Source organism: Hippichthys cyanospilos, chromosome 10, assembly GCF_059441005.1.
Source record: "Hippichthys cyanospilos isolate Australia breed blue-spotted pipefish chromosome 10, RoL_Hcya_1.0, whole genome shotgun sequence".
In the NCBI taxonomy this organism is placed as follows: Eukaryota; Metazoa; Chordata; class Actinopteri; order Syngnathiformes; family Syngnathidae; genus Hippichthys; species Hippichthys cyanospilos.
In genome coordinates, this window is record NC_142378.1 from 16,780,001 (window position 1) to 16,799,909 (window position 19,909).

The 19,909-nt window shown below is 39.4% G+C and overlaps 1 protein-coding gene across 1 annotated transcript in view; it reads left to right on the top strand.

The window, feature by feature from the left end:
• Positions 1 to 2,180: 2,180 nt before the first annotated feature.
• The window catches only part of shdb (Src homology 2 domain containing transforming protein D, b), a 36,119-nt gene continuing 18,390 nt past the window's right edge, over positions 2,181 to 19,909 (top strand). Inside the window, exons 1-4 of the mRNA XM_088426480.1 lie at positions 2,181 to 2,418; positions 4,749 to 5,118; positions 10,361 to 10,511; positions 14,742 to 14,963. Of these exons, the coding sequence (XP_088282606.1) occupies positions 4,786 to 5,118; positions 10,361 to 10,511; positions 14,742 to 14,963 (706 nt within the window). The 5' untranslated portion in view covers positions 2,181 to 2,418; positions 4,749 to 4,785. The remainder of the gene's footprint in view (positions 2,419 to 4,748; positions 5,119 to 10,360; positions 10,512 to 14,741; positions 14,964 to 19,909) is intronic.

Sequence of the window (19,909 nt, forward strand, 5' to 3'; positions counted from 1 at the left end):
GCAGATAATCATATGCATGACAATGCCAGTGCCAACGGCTGCTGTTACGTTATGTTGGGAGGCAACAATTGCTTGGAGAAGGCTGAGAAACAAAATCCGGAAAATGAAGCAAAGAATGAGCCCGTGACTAAATGTTGAGAGTACTATGCGGCTCAAAAAGCCTGAAAAAGCAGCATAGCGAGAACCTGTCAAAACCAGCTACCCAAAAACTTGAAAAAAAAGCACAAAAGGAGAGAACATGATAAAGTGAGCTACGCAAAACCTTCACCCATTTCAAGTCTTTGTGGATGGATAATTTTACAATAAATTTCCAAGAAAAAAAGTCATATTTTTACCTGAACAAGAACATTTTCAGTTAAGCTAAAAGATTCAATAACGATATGTATGTTTAGTATACACCAAACTAGGATTGTCAAAATTAATTGATGAATTGACAAGTAATTGATGATCAAATTAACCCGTAACTACTTTAGCAATTTGATCATTTTGGGTCATTTTTCAACTTAAAATGATTCAAATCCTCAAATTTCAGCCTCTCAACAGTAATATTCTTTGACTTCTGGAGTCCTTTTTGAGAGTTACCTTTAGTGTCTAATCAAAAGAGAAAATTTTAAAGCATTGGCTTTTATTTTGGAAAACTTTGACAGAACCGGTAACTGAATCAGCTTCAAAACGGTTTGTGAGGATATAAATCTCTCTCATGTAATACTGCCTCACTAAGCAACTCCAAATAAACAAAATTCTGTGAATAAACAGTAATAGGAAAAACAGGAACGTGTATTGTAATACAAAATAATAGTATTCGCTTGATCAACGCATAATCTACATGTACAACGCATCTTGAATGTATTCACAGCTCTTTATACAGTCCACAATTTGCAATGGCACAAGCCTCATTCAACATGAAAAAAAAAACAGTTTTCCCTAATAATTCTACTCGAAACACCACATTTTAAAGATGAAAAACTATATTTTTAAATTTTGGCCTTTTTACAACAAATTAAAAATTAGCGGTGGCCTAAACACACCTTGAGGCAATTTGGAGAGTCCAGTATACAGTATCCTAATGTACGTGTTTTTGGTAATGAGGGAGGATACCCGAAGAATGTATGAGTACCAAGGGAAAACCCACTCACACACAGGCAGAACGTGTAAATTCTACATGAGGGGGTCTGAGCCGGAATAGAGCCCATAACCTATATGTATATGGATGGATGGATGGGTGGAAATAGATACATAGATAGATCAATTTCACACTATTTTCAATGAAATTGACTGTTTTGAAACGTGGAATACAAATTAAAATACATTTTTAAGCTGCCTTGTTTTGCATTTTTCTAAAAATGGGGGCTCAAAATGTGATGTTCCCTGTACTATGAAGAAAAATTAAACGAGAGTTTGACCATATGTTTTTGGCCCATTGTTTTTTTTTTTAGGTAAAAAGATAAAAAAAACAGCAACAAAGACAAATCGTAGATTTCACCAAGTGGTCCCGTTCTATTAGTCCGTACTCATTTGTCAAAAGTGCCAGAGTTTACTCAGACTGGTCTCATTGTAAAAAAAAAAAAAAAAAAAAAAGTGTTGAATATCCCTTAAAAAGAAATGAAATAGATGTCATCTTTTCTGCAGGTATCCACAAATCTAATGCCATACTTTGTGTCATCTTTTACATATGTATGTATGTATGTATGTATGTATGTATGTATGTATGTATGTATGTATGTATGTATGTATGTGTGTGTGTGTGTGTGTATGTATGTATGTATGTATGTATGTATGTATGTATGTATGTATGTATGTATGTATGTATGTATGTATGTATGTATGTATGCGGGTTGTCAGCTCAAACAAACGCATTGTATAGGACATAAAAGATGATTCAGATTTGAATCAGTAGCCAATTTTATACGAGGGGAGAAGACAAACAGACTTCCAGTGATGTCATGGGGATAAATAATGCACATTCACGCAGCGTGTTCGTGCGAACTGATTTCCCCTCTGTTTACTCCACCGCGTGATATTTTTAGAGGAAACTCTCAATGTTTGCAGATATTTAAATGAATGAACGCTCCAGTGCGCGTGGAAGAAGCCGCGGATAATAGAAGCAAGTGAAGCACCTCCCCTTTAAACGCTTTGACTTTCTCTCTCTCTCTTTATGTGTACACTACACGCACTCGCTCCCACACACTTGGACCTTTGCCTTCGTCATTCGTAGGAGCGCCACTGGATTTATTCTCCTCTCATTCCAACCCGGATTATTGCTTGTTTTGGAAAGGAGACCCCCCTCCACCCCTTCCCTTCCCCTCCTATTTTGAATTAAAAACGCGTGAAGTTGTTTCGTGGGCGGACACGAGGGAAGACGGAATGAAGCGTGCAAAGTGGCTGAGGGGCTGAACACACACAAACACACGTTGGCTGGTGAGTACATGTGCTTGGCTTTTGTCGAGCCTATGTTTGTGTCAATGCTAGCTTTGAAAGTTAAAACTAAAAGTTCTTATTTTGAGCTTTGCCTCTACCACATACCTAGACTTGTTGAGATAACTTGCAGATCGCGCTCCATCCAACTTGGCTGCCTTTGTTATTTATGTTTTAAGGCGGTTTGCTGGAGGTAGGCTGTTTAGCATTTAAATATTGCAACTGTTCGCAGCCCTCGGGCAAAGTTCACCTGGCAGATGTTGTTGCCTAAAACAAAAGGAGTGTCTCCGGGCCAGCTGCTCTATAGTTTCGCCAATTGCCCTTCTGACAGCATGGATAGCCACATGCCTTCAAGTCAGCAGTATTTCTTGAAATCTCTCAGTAAAAGCACCTCAAGTGGGGGTACCATAATGCTTAGCGATTAGGAGGTTTTAAAGCAGCTTCTATAATTCAAAGCGTTTCCAGTGATTAATGGACATGTGGGATATGTTTGACTCGAGATATACATTTTCCAACATAAAACAATTTTGCAGAGGTTCCTTGCCTCACTTGTTAAACATAAGAACGGGATGCCAAATCTAAACAACAGACCACTATTTTTCTTTTATGATTTGAAAATGTTACTTTATGAAGGGCCGGGATTAGGTTCATGTTTTGATCTATGCAGCAATTTCTTTTTTCCACAAGCGGAAGCACACAAAAATACTTATGTTGTGTGTAGAAGTTGATATAAGTAATGGAGGGGACAACCCTTGATGTTTCAAAAATTGTTTAACAGATGAGTGTGAATGGTTGTGTCTCTCTGTGTACCCTGTGAGTGGCTGGCAATCAGTCCAGGGTGTCCCTACTGCCTGAAAACGTCTGGGATAGGCTCCGGCAAGCCAGCGACCCTAGTGAGGATAAGCGGTTCATGAAAAAGGATGGATTTTTTTTTTCTTGAATGGCAGTGAGTATATGAAGGCACTTCAGGGTTACGCGAGATATTAGATAGATATAGGAAGATATAAGATTTATGCAGGTATCCACAAATCTAATGTCATACTTTGGAATCCCGTGACAGGAACAGTAATTTCTCTTTTCAAATTAAAAGCAAATTATTTGGAATATTTTTGCTAAAATTTTCCTGTCATGACTACAACATTTTGTATGCTTTTATTTTTTGGGACTTTCATGCAGATGCGCATTGACATTAGGGATGCAATTTTATGGCAGATGGACCCCCAGAAAAACAGTTTATGTTAGTAGTTCTAACTTAGGGAGTTACTCTATAAAAGATGCCGCTAAAATGTAGTTTCAAAGTTTATCAAATCAAGCACAGATGATACAGCACCCTGCTTTAAGTCGTTTCTTTGTTTTCATAAAGTGCTTTGCACTGGTTAAGTCTACTGGGTGGTAAAATACTGGGTCTACTGGGCTAAAAAATATTTAGCATTTTTGAAAAAAGATTGCGAGACACTGCCCTCCTGAAAGCAAATCTCCTCAATGATAGCACATGTCTCAAATTCTTGACTCTTGGTTTTTACAGCTTGGCAACATACTGTCTGTGCCCCTTTTGAATCTTGTAATAATGGATGCAAACAATAATGAAGGCACGTATTGTCACTGCAAATGAATGTTACTATTTCAAAGCATTTAGCTACATTTTTTGTTGTGTGAGCAAATGCTCGCTAATATGGTCAAAAAACACACTAGTGCCAATTAATGTAATGTATCAACATCTATTTTACAATCGTATAATTAACATCAACTGTTCTTGCCCGCTGGTTTTCATAGTTGTAGCTGCCCTACTCTATGATATACACCAATATTTTACATATACAGTATAAAAAACATTCAGCAGAGAGAGGGTCTTTTGAATGACTTTACTATTTTTGGACGTCAAAGAAGTATTCCAAATTTGAAGGCGATCCAAATGCAATTGGCACACACAAGCTTTAAAGAACCAGTACCCTATATCCCAGGGGTAGGGAACTCCAATTCCCCGAGAGCCCTATTCTGCCTGTTTTCGATCGGTTCTGCTAACACACCTGATTTAAATGATCTGGATTGTCATCAGGTTTCCACAGAGCCTGCTGATAAGATGAGCTAATTTCAATCTGGTGTGATGGTAGAGGCAGACATTGAAAACAGGCACGATTGGGCTCTCGAATGAAATGAGGTTTCCGACTTCTGCTATATCCCATGGCTCCCTGATGGGATATATAAATGTATGGATTTGGATTAATGTAGTTTCTAGCTGGAAGGATGGAAATGGACTCTTTCTGTATATCTGTTTATGTCATCGGAAGCAGGAACAAGGTCCTAATCTTTTTGTCCTTGTCTGCCCCGTTCAGTCTTTAGCACCACACTGAGTTTGGAAGCAGAGCCGCTATGGCCAAGTGGCTCAAAGACTACTTGAGTTTTGGCAGCAGGAAGGTCCCTCCTCAGCCTCCCACTCCAGACTATACAGAAAGCGAGATACTAAAAGCCTACCGCCTCCAGAGAGAACTGGATTTTGAAGATCCATACGAGGACTCGGAAAACAGGCCCAGAGCTGAATCTGGGACTTCGGAGCCGGCCACCCCTGTGTACGGCTCACCTATGAAGCCCTCCAGCACGGATGTGAAATCGCCCAAACACAGACTCATCAAAGTGGATTCCCAGGACCTGGGGCGCACCAAGATCCTGCTCAGTGCCATCTCATTAGATGACCAGCAAGAATCCGTAAGCATATGTCTGTAGATTTAAGTGCCAAACTTGATTTTAGGCCTGTTCGAATGGTGAAAGAACGTCTTCAAATTCAATGTTTTTTATTTATTTTGTATATATTTTTTTATATTGAAGTCATTCAGATGATGAAACAGCATGCAAGTAATCATTTACTAAAATTGAAAATGTTATTCAAATCAAAATGGGTTTTGGCTTCTTCACAGATCTTTTGCAAGATGACAGCTTTGCAAATCTTGTTTTTTTTTCTCATTTTATGACCTGGACTGACTTTCAGTTCATAGCTGTGTATTTTCATGCAATAATATCTTGATTTTCTCAATAGTTAAATATTAGAAAGTTTTAATTTTTTTGACCTCTAAAATGTATTTGACTTTCAATTTGAAGATAATTTGGCACATAGTTTGGCATTAACGAATGCCTCATTGAATTAAACAGGTGGTCTGGTCAGCGCAACAAACGAGCAGCAGCGCCACATAGCCTGTTTGAATATTTTAATAAAAATGAGACACAGGATCACTTGCAATATATGCAAGTTCATGCGCAAATATAGCAAATGATGTGTGCATCCAGCTAAAACGGCTCCTGCTAATAGCCAAAACCGACACATCGGTCATCAACAAACCTACCTTGCAGCGATCGAGACATAAAGTACCAGTGAAAAGTTTGGAAAAACCTTCACATTCAAATGGTCTCAAACACATAAAGTGTTCAAGAAATTTTGACTTTTACCTCTTAAAAATGCGCCGCTGTAAACTTCCAGGTCATAAGGCATCATCCACATCATAAAGTTGGCTGAGAAAATGTCAAAATGTGCAAGGCTGTGATCAGGACAAATGGTGCCTACTTCTGAGAATCTGAGTTTTGAAACATTTTTGTTTTGCTGAACTTTTATTTTGTTTACAAAACAATTCAATTTCTTCCTAACCTCGGCGAAAAATCGTAAAATTTCATGACATGGAGGGACAGGTCTGGCCCACGGGACTCGAGTTTGTCACCTAGGCTGTCGGTGATGACAAATGAAGCTTGGCGAAGCTATGAGCGAGAGGGAGGAGTGAAGGGGGTGAAAGCACTCTCCCAATTCACTCTTGTCCCATTTACTATCAGTGTGACAGCTTTATTGATCGCGCTCGGTGGGCAAATGCGTGTCACAAATATGTTTGCATAAATTGTAGCCCCGTCCGCCACATGCGGATCTACCAGAGTTAGATGAGATAATAATTGATGGCTTGAGCGGCTTGTTGAATTAGAGGGGGGTTGTCGGTCCCATGGGTTTAAAGCTTACATTAATAATTAATAGGGTTTAGTCTTGCGAGATGGGAGAACCCCACATGAGCATGTGTTGGGGGCTGTAATGTAGACCGGGATACTGTATGTTGAGAGCCACGGGTGGTGATTGTTTTTGCTGTTTTGCCTAGAAGAAAGCGAGTGTAGCAGTATTAGCGCTGAACGGTTCTGAAAAATAATCAACTTTATGTTTTCATCTTTCAGTTAGAATTATTAACTTAATAGACACTTTGACTTGCATTTTTTTAAGCGTCCACTAGGACAGCTTCGCAAAATTACGCCAGACAAGTGTCCATAATTCAGAAATCAGATAACAACAATTATGAAAACAAATTTGTGCCTTTATCAACTTTTCATGTTTCATTAAGCCAGGTGTCCAAACTCGGACCTCGAGGGTTGATAGCCTGCATTTTTTCCAGGTTTCTTTTCCCAACATACCTAATTCAAGTGATCTGGTCATCAGCAAGCTCAGGAGAAGCCTGATAATGACCATTTGAATCAGCTGTGGAGGGGAAAGAAACCTAGAAAACATGCAACATACCAGCCCTCGAGGACTGTGTTGGGACACCCATGCATTAAGTAACGATATGTAAGCATGACCAAAAGTGATCATTTTTTGATCATCAGCTTTTTCTTCTTTAATTTAAACAGTGAGATTTTAGACAGCTCTCTTCTGATAATTGTTTTGAGTCAGAAGTGATCGGACCCAAAGAAAACAGATTTGACTCAGCCTTGTATGTTATAAAGTCATCAGTACCAGTGGCAACTGTCTTAGGATGCTAGCATCAAAGTGTGCTGTTTTGATTCTATTATATGTCTATTATACTGTGTCTGGTGCTCTTCAAGCACCCGAGTGCTGCTAGCAGGCTGTGCTAAAAGCTGGCAACAGGCACCCTACAACATAATGTCAGTGTAATTAAGTTGTTTTTAGTGCCCTGAATTGGCGAGTGAATGTAATTTTCAGAAATGTATGTTTAACATGGGGTGTCGGAACCGCGCGGAAGGGAAACATTGTGCAGTCGAAAGAGTATTCACCAGTGGCGACATGCTCTTCCAGGAAGAGCTTCAAAATACACGCGTTTTAAGCCTTTTGTGTCCATATATTATTTGGTATGGTCAGGTTTATTTTGAAGTCGGGCATTGTGTTTTATCGTCATGCACACATTTTGCGTTGTCATGCAGCACATTTTGCGATGTACCTATACCATTGTGTTTGTGCCTCAACAAGCCAAAAGAAAAAAAAGGATATTGTGCTGTGCAGATGAGTAATGTCAAGGCCTGTTAATCTCTTGATCTTGTTGTATGAGATCTTGTCAGCATTTAAGTAATGATATATTATATATTTTCAGGTAATAAGCCAGGGCCAGTAAGACCTTCTTTGCTTCGTTATCATAATCATAACAAAAGTCAATTTTATTTTAAATGTATTTTATATATATATATATATATATATATATATATATATATATATATATATATATATATATATATATATATATATATATATATATATAGAGAGAGAGAGAGAGAGAGACTGTGTATACACAGGTATATAATAATTATATGTATTGACAGTACCAAATGTTTGATCAGATTCTCACTTAAAGGGATAATGTGTAGGATTTAGACCATTTTTCATTATGGACAGCAGGAGGTGCTGCAGGTGCCCCATTTACCATTGTCTGTAGCCATAACAAACATGGCTGCCTCCAGAGATGGGCCACCCCCCATGTAGTATAATTTACTGAAAACTAGACCTATGATTATATTTAAAACATACCGTTGCTCATTAAGAACACATTCATTTGCACGTTTTTGAAATTTACAATCATTTAATTTATTCCTTTTTAATGAAAAACGTTCTAAATCTTACACACTGTCCTTTTAAGGTGTCAAATTTATGAAAGAAAATGTGGCGTTATGTACTGAACAAAAATGGTGAAATAAGGAAAATATCTTTTACATTCGAATTTCTTCAAAATAGCCATCCTTTGCTCTGATTACTGCTTTGCACACTCTTAACAATCTCTCAATGAAGAGGTAGACACCTAAAAAGGTTTTCATTTCACCGGTGTGCCATATCAGGGTCAATTAGTAGATTTTATTTCTTTACCTTAGGAGTTGGGACCATTAGTTGTGTTGGGTAGAAGTCAAAAAAAAAAAAGAAAAGTGAAATACACCAAATTGAGACATAAAGAGATTTCCACCTGACAGTATCAATAGAGCCATTTTTTGCTTTGGAAACTATCCCCAGCTACTCACTGTTTACTTATTCATCATTGTTAGTCTTTTTAGGTAACTTCCACTAAACGGTACAAAAGCAATGTATAGCAAAATAGTAAAGGTGGAGATGAACTACTTTGTAGCGGTATGTCTTGATTAAGAGTAGTTTGCATGTCGGGAAGAAGCTAAATTTAGCCTGGGTTTTGGGTGAAGTTCATTATGAGAGATGCATTAAAAAATAAAATGAATAACATAATAAAATACTCAAGCCAAATATTTTAAAGGTTATGTCTGGGATCATATTTGTGGTGTATCTATGGTTTAAATGATCAACTCCTTCACTGACAGCCCATTTACAGTAAGGTGGATATTTTGCGTCTTTTGTCATTAATGGCAGTGAATGAGTTAAAATGGGCATTTAGAAACATTTGTCATTTACATTTATCATTACACAATTGTTTTTTGTTTTTCACGGGAGTGGTTAGTTCCTTTGGAAAGGTTCAACGCTCTAAAAAGTAAACTACTTCAAAGTTTTTCTTGCAAAAGTTAAGAAAGTCGATTAACTGTGTGAATTCCATTCAATAGCTTGTTCCCTCATTAATTTCCCGGGATCCGTGGGAAAATCTGCACTCTAATTAACACAGCAGATTCCTGTACATCGATAGACAACACAATCAATGCGGCGCTTGAATCTCATTTTATTTTTAGGCTTTATATGCGTTAAACTGGGAATTGTGAGGCAGACTCAGCCAAGCATTTTGCCAATGAGTGATGGTGTTTGAACGACTATTGGTGTGTGTGCGCACGTGTGTGTGCGTTTGTGTAGGTCTGTTTGAGACCATATGGCTGCTTTTGTAGCTGCCAGTGGACTGGTCTTCCTTCTGCATGAACTATGCTCATGGAATGCATGAGTTTCATTGTTGTGTCTTACGACGTTACATTCAGGACACTTTTTTTTTTTTCCAGCCTCTCATGTGCCAAAAGCTTTTCAACCAGTAGTACATTCATATTGCCATTAAATATAACACTTGCTGCCCCTTGCGACACACGAAATGTTTTTGCAAACAAGTGTCACGATATTAGCATAAAAACAGCAACTCAGCTTCTACTTTGCATGCAAGCAATTCAGCAGGGATGTGATTGCAGTTCGACTGGCAGCATTCATACGTAATGATATTTTTTTAATATATTTTCAGATAATCAGTCAGGTTTTTTTCTATAAGGAAGTAATGTATTGTAATGTCATATGCACCCTGATCATGAAGATGGTGTATGGTTGCTTCAAAATAATCCATTATAACATAATGGATGGCTCATTGGTAGAGTGGCCGTCTCCCAACCGAGAGGCTGTGAGCTCGATTCCCCCAAATACTGTGATTATATTCAACTGTCCAGCGCTTTGCTAATTTGGGGGGGTGTTTGATAGAAAATAACCCAAATTGGTTTATTTTTTGCCCAACTGTATTTAGACAATGTGATTTCTGTACTGTACAAATTTCCCAAGTGAACAATTCCACTGTGCCTAAATCACTGTTTCCCAACCTTTATTGAACGAAATCAAATATTATATATTGGAAAAAAAATCTCATGGCAAACTGTCAGAACAGTGGATGGCCTATCACTGGCCTAAGAAACATTCAGCTCTCATTAAGTGTATCCATGTCAATTTATTTTTTGTTTATAAATATGAATACAAAAGTGTGTTTGGGGCTTTTTTTTGGCTTTTTAGGCAGTGCCATCTGCTCCTGTTGCGGGAGAAACTGATTATTCTGATCCCTTTGATGTTCGCCTGGACCCCCGACCAGAACCAGATGTTAAACCGGTCCCTTCGGAAAACAATGGCTACATGGAACCTTATGAGGCCCAGCGAGTCATAACAGGTGAGTAGAGCTATGACAAAAAGGTGACAGGGGACGTCTTCTGCTCGGTAATTGTACATTAGAGGTTCTTATCCCAGGGTCACGGATCCTATAGGGAAAGAACTCACAGGAATTACTTTAATCGTTACATTATTGACTTTAACCATCTATATGACTATTACTAAGCCTAATTCGATCACTTTTTTCCACATCCCCTCGTGACAGCCAATCGAGTTTGGGAACGGATTTTAATATCACAAGCAGCGTCCTACATAGGTCTGTAAATGAAATAAAAAAGCATACTATATCTCTGAATAGTATTCTTGTTCGGTGCTTGTTTAAAGGACACTAATTTTATATGCTCCATTTTTTTGTGGTAAATGCTATACTATTTACACATAATAAATGTTGGTTTGGTATTTTTTTTGATTCTTTGACGTACAAATCAGCAGAAAAGACGCTTAGATTAGGTTGTGGAAAAATACATGTAAATATAATTTTTCTTGCTAAATGTGTTAATGCATTGATGGACTTTTTCTGTCTGAGTTTGAAATATCAGACGACATTTGAATGCGTTTCATTAGCAGCTAGCGCTAACCCTGAAGACATGTGCCATATCATACAATGACAGCGTAATTGATTAGTGGAGTCATAGTGTCATTAACCAACAACTGAAATATATTTTTTAATGGCTGTATGTTGATGTTGCTTGAGATCTGATGTGATGGCAATAAAAACAGAGTCACGAGGAGGGGTAAAGCGAGCTGGTAATAACCACCACTGCGAAAGCCAACTTCACGACAAAGGCATATTATGACCATTGCATTGACGTCCATGTTTTCTTTTGTGTGTGTATCTTTTCAACTTGCTGTTGCCATGTAACGTGATTGATGCTGTTCGTTCGGTGTCTTTTTTTTTTTTTTGGCTCGCTCAGTCCCAAGAAAAGGTGGGAGCTCAGCAGTGCTCTTTTCTCAACCTGTGGAAATTCTTTTCAGGAGTTGCCTACCAAGCGAGACCCCTCTTTCTCCTGTGTGCTCAGAAAATTCAGAGAGACGCTTGCTGGCAGCTGTTTTTGCGTCATTGCAACATCCTTTTTTGGACGGTTTAGGAAAATGCATTTTTTGCAATATTCGGTCAAAAATTTCAGTGCCTGAAAATGCGGTGCATGCCTACTATGAACCTATATACCGTACTGTAAATGTATGACCCCCCTTTCTTAATTGTATATATGGAATAAATTGATGGATAGCTAGTTTTGAAAACAGAAGCCAGTAAATAATAGTTTTTTCAACCATTTTCAAAATTTATTTTAAAGGAGAAATTCATGTTAAAAATTGCTTGCAATATCTCAACACTGTCAAAACTGAAAATAATTCAAAAGAAACACACATACACACACATTGATGCCTTAACAGGCCATGTGAAATGATGTCTTGGGTCTCATCTGGCCACAGGGTTTTGACTTTGACACCTGTGATTTTGTTCGTCTGCATGGATAAAATTCATATAATTCTCTACATAAACTTGTAACCATTACCCGTACTGTATTTTATGTGCTGCTGTTTTCATTTGCAAAATAATGAATTCAAGTTACCATTCAAGATTTTTTTTTTTTTTTCTGGAGGCGATGAATTCTATTTTGCATAGTGATTTCTTTTCTGTCTATGCATCGCTGCGCGCCCCATTGGAGTATTCCACCGCCGACCCTCCCGCCTCCCCTGTGGTTTCTTCCTGCATCATCTCACTCGCATGTCCCGTTTTCCATTTGTTTCCCCTCCTGTAACATCTCTGTCTTCCCCTTCCCAGCATCGCTTCCCTGTCCTGTCCCAGTCATTTAGTGTAAAAGTGCTCCCGCCCTCCTCCTCCTCTTTCCTTGTTCGTCTATCTGGCTTCATCTTGAGGGCTCTCCTTGGCCCCTAAGGGGAGTCTGGCTGTCTTGGTAATCTGTCTTTTAGCAAATTATTGTCTCGCCCTCTCTCTGATGCGACTTGCATCTCATGCGGTCGAATACGCTGATAATAGTGGGTTTTTAATGAATGCGCCTCTTTGCTTTGCAGGTGGGTAGTAATCAGTTCTTGTACAGCAGCAGGATTGAGACAATGGCAAGAGATGAGAATCACAACACTGATTGAGTGTGTGGACAAGCATTGCTTCAACCTTGATGAGTGATCTTGTCTGTCTTTTGACAGCTTTTGTCATATTGGCATTGAGTTTAAGACTCTCAGGATCTGTCTATTTGCTCAAAGAATTAATATGGCTTGAATTCATTTTGTTCCAAAGGGATTTGTAGGATTCATTGTTCCATTCATTCACTTCATAGTTTCAACACATTTTGTGTTTTATAACTGCATTTAGGATCTTAACATTGGAAAAATTAGTCTTTTTATTTACAGTGGTGCAATGGATTAAAAACAAAAAAACATTGTTCGAATCAGACCGGGGATTTGAATCAAGGTTCACGTTGTTTTTCAGACTACCCCCCCAACTTTCATCAAATAAAAGTTAATTTTGATGGTTTGGAGTGCAATTAATTCTGTACTTATATATTTTCCTCCCTTCTAAGTATAAATTTTACTCTGTTTGGACCGAGGCCAAGGTTTATGTAACAACCAATCAAGGCTTCACTTGTGATTATCACATGACCAAACTCAGAAAAAAGGTGAGCCATGACTAATCACTACCAGAGCCCCAAGCACGTCTGATGTCGCTTTCAATGGACAGCAAGTGGCATAATGTGTTTTTAAGGTATTGTTTATGCATGAAAGCTCTTTTGCCTTAAATACAGTTTAGACAAAATATCACTTTTTTACTAATGAAAATGGCTAAATAAAAGACCCATTTACTTGACCTAATGTGATATAAGATCTGCATTGGTATGTTTAGTTAACACAGATGATAGACACGGAAAAACATGACGTATTTTTGTTGTGTAAATTAAACGTATTTTGTAATTTAGGCCATCTAGCGAAAGGGGCATTTGTAATCTCGGTCACTACACGTTACTGGCATAGATGAACAAAGACACACAATAATATGCCGTGGCGCAGCGGTTGAGAATCACTGCTGCAAATGTCAAGACCAATACTCATATTCTTTTAAGGGCTTTTTAAACAGTAGTTAATGGGACCAGTGTTCCAATTCTTCAGGTCTTCAGGCTTGAGTCGTTCTTACATGCATCTTTATGTCTCAGCCTCCTTCACCTTTCCGCCAGATTACCATTTTCTCCCCCTCTGTGTGCTTGTGTTTCCCGCCATCACGCTTCCAATGAATTTCTCATTTTATTCTCCGTAAGCCTGTTTTCATCTCTCCACCTTCATCTTCGCCATCTCCCAGCGGCCTCGCTGACACCTCGGGTTCCCGGCGCAGGTAGAGCAGCTTTCGACGCCGCCGTGCTTCTGTCGCCATGACTTAACATCAAACGCTGACAGATCCCCCACATGCGTGCTCAACAATTCCCCCCACCCACCCTCCTCTTCCCCGCCTCTTATTGCCTTGCTCCTCTGCTCTCCCTCCATTTTCCTTCTTCTTCACAGGCTCGAGGCCTTTCCCCAAGGTCTCCATTTGGTCGCCATGGTGACGACCAAGCAGCCCATTGCTAGCATCTTGGTGTGAAAGTTGAATTCCCCCACCTCGGCCCCCTCTAAACAGTTCTGTTTCATCCTCTTATATGCCCCCCCCCCCCCCCCCCCCCACAAAGAAGAGATGCTTAACCCTTAATTTTTTTCCCTTACCACCTGTTCTCATTTTTGAGGTCATCAGATAAAAAGTGCCATTAGTACTTCCTGTTACTGTTGATAAGATGCAAGAATCCGATTAACTTCTCTCACTTGCGCCGATAATCCTCTTTATCCCAAGGCCGTTTTTGACTCCCAAGAAATATTTCTCAGTGGGAACCTACAGAGAAAGTGATGAGAATTTTCATAGGGAGGAAGAAGGGCGCCTTTGTGAGCGGCGCTCGATTGCTGCAGGGGGTCGTGCAGATGAGTGGAAAGGGAGGGCCCGTGCGCTTTTATGCTATTCTGCTTTGGAGCCCAAAGCCTTGTTAAGCCCAGATATGAGATTCTGAGCCCTGCCGCAAGCTGCGCAAACATCATTCGTCCCGCTCTTTTAATTCTAGTCATGTCAGCGCTCAACAGGCATTCTTGGTACCAAACAATACCAGTGTTAATATTATTGCGGCTGTGATCTTCAACACGCTGCGACGGTGTGCTGACTTCAGAAGTGTTTTTTATTCTATTTTACTCCCTATAGAGCTGCAGCGTGGCCCAGGAGGAGGACGGCCGCGGGGTGGCCTGCAGCTATACGACACCCCTTACGAAGACGGGCGAAGCCACCGTTCGGGCTTCGCAGTTGGAGAAGCTCACGAGGAGGGCAAGGAGGCCAGCAGGCTGCCGCAAGATGACGAGAGACCGGCAGACGAGTATGATCAACCTTGGGAATGGAAGAAAGATCACATCTCCAAAGCTTTTGCAGGTACGGGGCTACAATTTTAACCAGTACAGTAAAAGAAAAACACAGAAGAGCTCATTTACTATATTGAAATTGACTACAATTAACAAGCGCTGTAAGTGATTCCGGTCCAGCATGTTTCTTGCTTAAGTAGGCTGCGGGTGAAATTTGGAAGTAAGCTCAGTTTCAATTCAGTCAAAGCAACATGTGATGCTAAATGCTAATGCTAAATATTAGGGAGCAACCAATTGATTGGACGACTATGGCCCTGCAAACATTGGCCAACCCACGGACTCTAAATACGATATGTTTAATGGTAAAAGTATACCTAAACGTGTATCTTTTTAAATATTAACACTAGAGAAAAGCAATATAAATCAACTCTCAAAACCTGTTTTTTTGTTTTTGTTTTTTTTTTTTACTTTTACATCTTTGATACAGGTTACAGGATAGTGTAAAATGGAAAAAAAAAGCAGTGTCTGATTTTTTTATTTTATTTTTTTTGCAATTACACTTCACATGGCAAAAAAACAAAGCCCTGGGGTCATCTGCGCCCTCCCTGGCATCACCTCGCGCCCCCACAGGGGGGCCCACCCCAGTATTTGAGAAGGACATTAGGCTCTTCTTTGAGGAATTAAATTATAGATTTTTTTTTTTTTTTTAATGATAGTTATTTTTGGAAAATTTATTCCTGGTAATTCAATTATGAGGAATCATCTGGTAGCATATTTTGTGATTTTTGTTTCTCCATTGCTCTTACATCACAAAAGCAAAGAGTTTGTTCTGAACTTTTCCAACATGTTGCTACCATGCGATATAACAATAGGATTGAGTGTTGATGGGTTGCCATTAGTATTATACATCATTCGTATTTTCATTTTTCCATCTAAAACAAATGTGTACAATTATGTATAACCTAAAAATAGTTGATCATTCATTGTCTTGGTGAATCAATGAAAGAAATACTGTATGTTGCAATGCCCATCCCTTGTTGTGACACTCTTATGATAGAAAATCATTCGGCATACTGAAGAAGCAAAACAACAAATCAATTGTTATTCAAGCATAGTGCGAGAGTTCTCTAAATCTTTTTCATCACTGGACTGCCCCATAGAATTAGAGATTGTGTTTTGGCGGGTAAGCGGTAAAGCCAACTCTCATAATGAGCACTTTTCAAGCGTTGAAAGCTGCCAAGGGGATTCAGACAACAATATATTATACTGCACAGTCAAATTCTTTTCCAATTGTCCCGGTCTTCTCAAGCAAATTTTCCACTGTCACCACATAATAATTGCTTGATGCAAGAAAAGGAAACCAATGTGACCCTCACAGTCTTTCAAATGACGCATCTGTCTTCCTTTATTCTCTTGAAACATCTCTTGAGTGAATATTGATTTCTTTCTCTTTACGCATGAAGTCCTAAACTCACACCAACCTTTGGCTCAATGTTGTGTCTTGTGGGACACAAGGGTTTAGCAATGAAGACATTTAAGTCTTACTATCCATAGTTTCTCTAAACTATGCAAGTTGTTGTGAATTCATAATTACAGTAAATACTTGTATGACGAACCTAAACCTAATCTAGACCGTAAACAGTCAAATGAAAAGCAGTGCTAACAGATTTTGACATTTGTGCATGCAGTATGCATGTGGTGTTTTGTAATATTTCCTGTTCAGATTCAAAGGAATCAATAACAGCGAATGCAGGAGAATCGCAAGGCTGAATTGCCTGACTAAAGGCACTACTTGTACTTTTATAGTAAATACAGAGCCTTATTTCCTGTATATGCTTTAGAATTGAAACGTAAGAAGGAATCTCATGCTGCTCAATGATGATTTTATATTGCTTTACCTACTTAAAGTGGTGCCCATGTTCGTTCTTTGAGTGCCTTTATTTTTTCTGTTTTCAATGTTGCCCTTCAACAACACACTTGGCGCAAATGATCAATTTATCACCAGTCTTTGCAGAAGCCAGATATTTTAAGGGGGGGTTATAATGATGGTTCCTTTGTGTATTTAAAATGTGGTGTAGCAAGAAAACAGTTTGAACTGGATTTTTTTTTTTTTTTTTTTTATCCAGAAAGTGAGAATGCATCAAATCACATCCAGTTGAAGCGTTCCACTTTGAAATTGATTGAGATACGTACCAAATTGAAAAATATAACAGGGGTGCAATGATGAACTAGTGTAGCTGAAGAATCCCCTATTTTTTGTGTGTGTGTATTTTTTTTTTTTCCTGGTAATGTAATTCTCGCACCAACAGGGCTCCAGCCACTCTCACTGTGACTCTTATTAGCACTGGATCAGTCATGCACATGTAGACATGTAATTAACTGAGGGGTGGGAGGCTCGCGCACACACTCAAGGGTGGGCTTGGGTAGTGGGAACGGAGGAGATTGCCGACGAGGCACGCTTGATTTATTATCCCATCACCTTGACCTTGCTGACTTGAAAGATGCGGCTCAATTAAGCCTGCTTGGCCCCTCACGTTGAGTACTGATCTACTTGGACTGACTGGATTCCTCTTTTACATTCCATTTCTCACAACAGCATAGTCATATATGAAAACAAATATATCCAACCAGGCATCTGTTAACTAATGTTATTCTAAAATTTCCACATTTCTAAACCATTTCAGACTAGTGAAACAAATATTCAGCAACAATATTAAGTGTCCCATCACTTAAACGATTAAAATATGACATGAATTACGATGTATCACGAGGCCCTGTGTTTGAGGAGTGAAATATTGATGTTTTCAAATAAACTAAAAAACATAAAGGACCCAGACCTTTGAACAGGCCTTTGCATTGATTCATGAATGAACTGCTCCCATTAAACCTGGTTTGATTTGACAAATCAAATTGTTGAATCCTTGAATCGTTTTCCTCCCTGTGTATCAAAGTGCATAATATGCATAATATCAACTTCAATGAGAGATGTAAACCAGATATGAACTCGCTTGACATTTCTGATGTTTTTACTGAAGTTGAGATATCAAAAACCAGAGTAGGCCTGGAAATTAAGAAGGTAATGCATCTCTTTCACATAACATGCTTTCACACAGCACAGTTACACAGCCCAAAGGAGGAAAATGCTTGCTCCGCTGTAGTGCTTTGACCTCCTGTCATTGCCGTTTAGCGTCCTTCGCACTGCGTGCTGGCATCTTGCCTTTCGCCACGCACCAAAGCACGCACGTCTAAACAAACAAACCCTGTTTTCCATTCCCTCTCTTAATCCACGGCCACCGAGCTATTCTGCATGGACAGGGACCGGCTGGCGAGTGGCAACAGAAGAGAAGGCAAAAAGATGGTGGGAGGGAATGAGAGGTGTGAAGGAAAAGGACAAGGAGATATGCGCTTCCAAGGTTAGGTAAAGAGGAGGGGGTTGGAGACGGATAACAGCCAGGGGCTGTGTTGAGGTGAGGAGGGGAATCAGGGCCACGCTGGCTGCCTCCATCAGTCATCGGACACATGAGCGCACTCTCTTTCTCGTACGCGTCGCTGACAAGGCTGTCGCCATCGCCCTCTTTCCCAGCGGTTGTGACACATTCCCTCAGATAACCTGCTGTGGAGGGTGAAGGGGCGCGTGTACGTGCATATGTGTGTGTGGGAGGGTTTGAGTGGAGGTGGAGGTGGGGGTCACCGTGGTCTTCCCTTTTCTCATCAACACTTTCACACAAGGCGAGCGTACATAGTGTGCTCAAGCAGCTCTGATTATCACCGAGTATCTAATTGGAGGGTGAGGGGAGGTGGCGTGCGAGTAATGTGCACATTGGCACAAATGAGTGCGTTGGTGTAGTGTGGGAGGGAGCGTGCGTGCGTGCGTGTGAGCACTTTGGCTTATGATTTTCACATCTTAAGTGAGCTTACATATAATGATTGGCACTACTTCCAGAGCAGAGGGTGTCAGACTTGTCCCGTCTACATTGTAGTTATGGTTACCCTTTATGGGGTGAAATTGAACCGTAAATATAGAAACGCAGCTTACATTTGGGACTCAACAATGCAGTGTTAATAAATGCCGTTGTACCTTTGTATGAAAATGTGTCTTATTTGAACCAAATATTCTTTGAAACATTTTTCGACGATGCCGTTGGTTTTAGAGTAGCATCTTGTCATTATTAATATTACAACATCAAATTGACTAGAATTAATGAGGATTATTTTGCTGGTTTGGTCCCATAACATGTCAGAAAATAGGCAACATGATTGATCAATATTTTCCAATGTAGAGGCAAATATTTTATTTTTATAATCAGTCTACTTTTATTGCGTACTACAGAAATAGGTTAGCATTTACTGTTGAAAAGCTGAAAGTTTGATCGTTTGGACAATTTTGTTGGAAAAAAGTGTTGTGGAATTTTTAGGATTTTGATAGTCTGGAAAAAAGATTGTCCTTTTGGGTTTTTTTTATTTGAAGTTTCATAGTCACAAGTTTTAAGAGAACATATTAGTGGTTTGCAAAAGAGTGTGCAGGGACAAATAAAAATGAAGATTCTTATTCACTCACACGGGAGTGAACGCCTACAAGATGAAAACCAGCCCCAGCCCCAGAGCAGAAGTAACTTAAACCACGGCAAAAGCCATAAAGTACAATATGTCAGTGTTGGACTCTTATCTGACAAGGTCGTCATTCTAGCTACACAGAGAGTTCCCATGTTGGTTAGGTGAAAGGGTCTTTGTTCAAACAAATCCAGGTGGTCAGTGGACAACAAAATGTCATACTAATACTTATTTTCCATTACAAAAGTTATCCAAAGAATTGGATTCAATTGTCCAAAAAAAAATCATTTAATTTGATAATTCTTTAGTTGTATATTAATCAGTACATTGCTAAAATGGGAATGTTAAGGATCAGTCTTGATGCAGATCGCTGGCCTCAGGCCAAAAGTTCTCTAGTCACAATTTGGTCGGCTCATTTTTCAAAACTCTATACTTTTAGTCAGACGATGAGACGTTGGGTCTCCT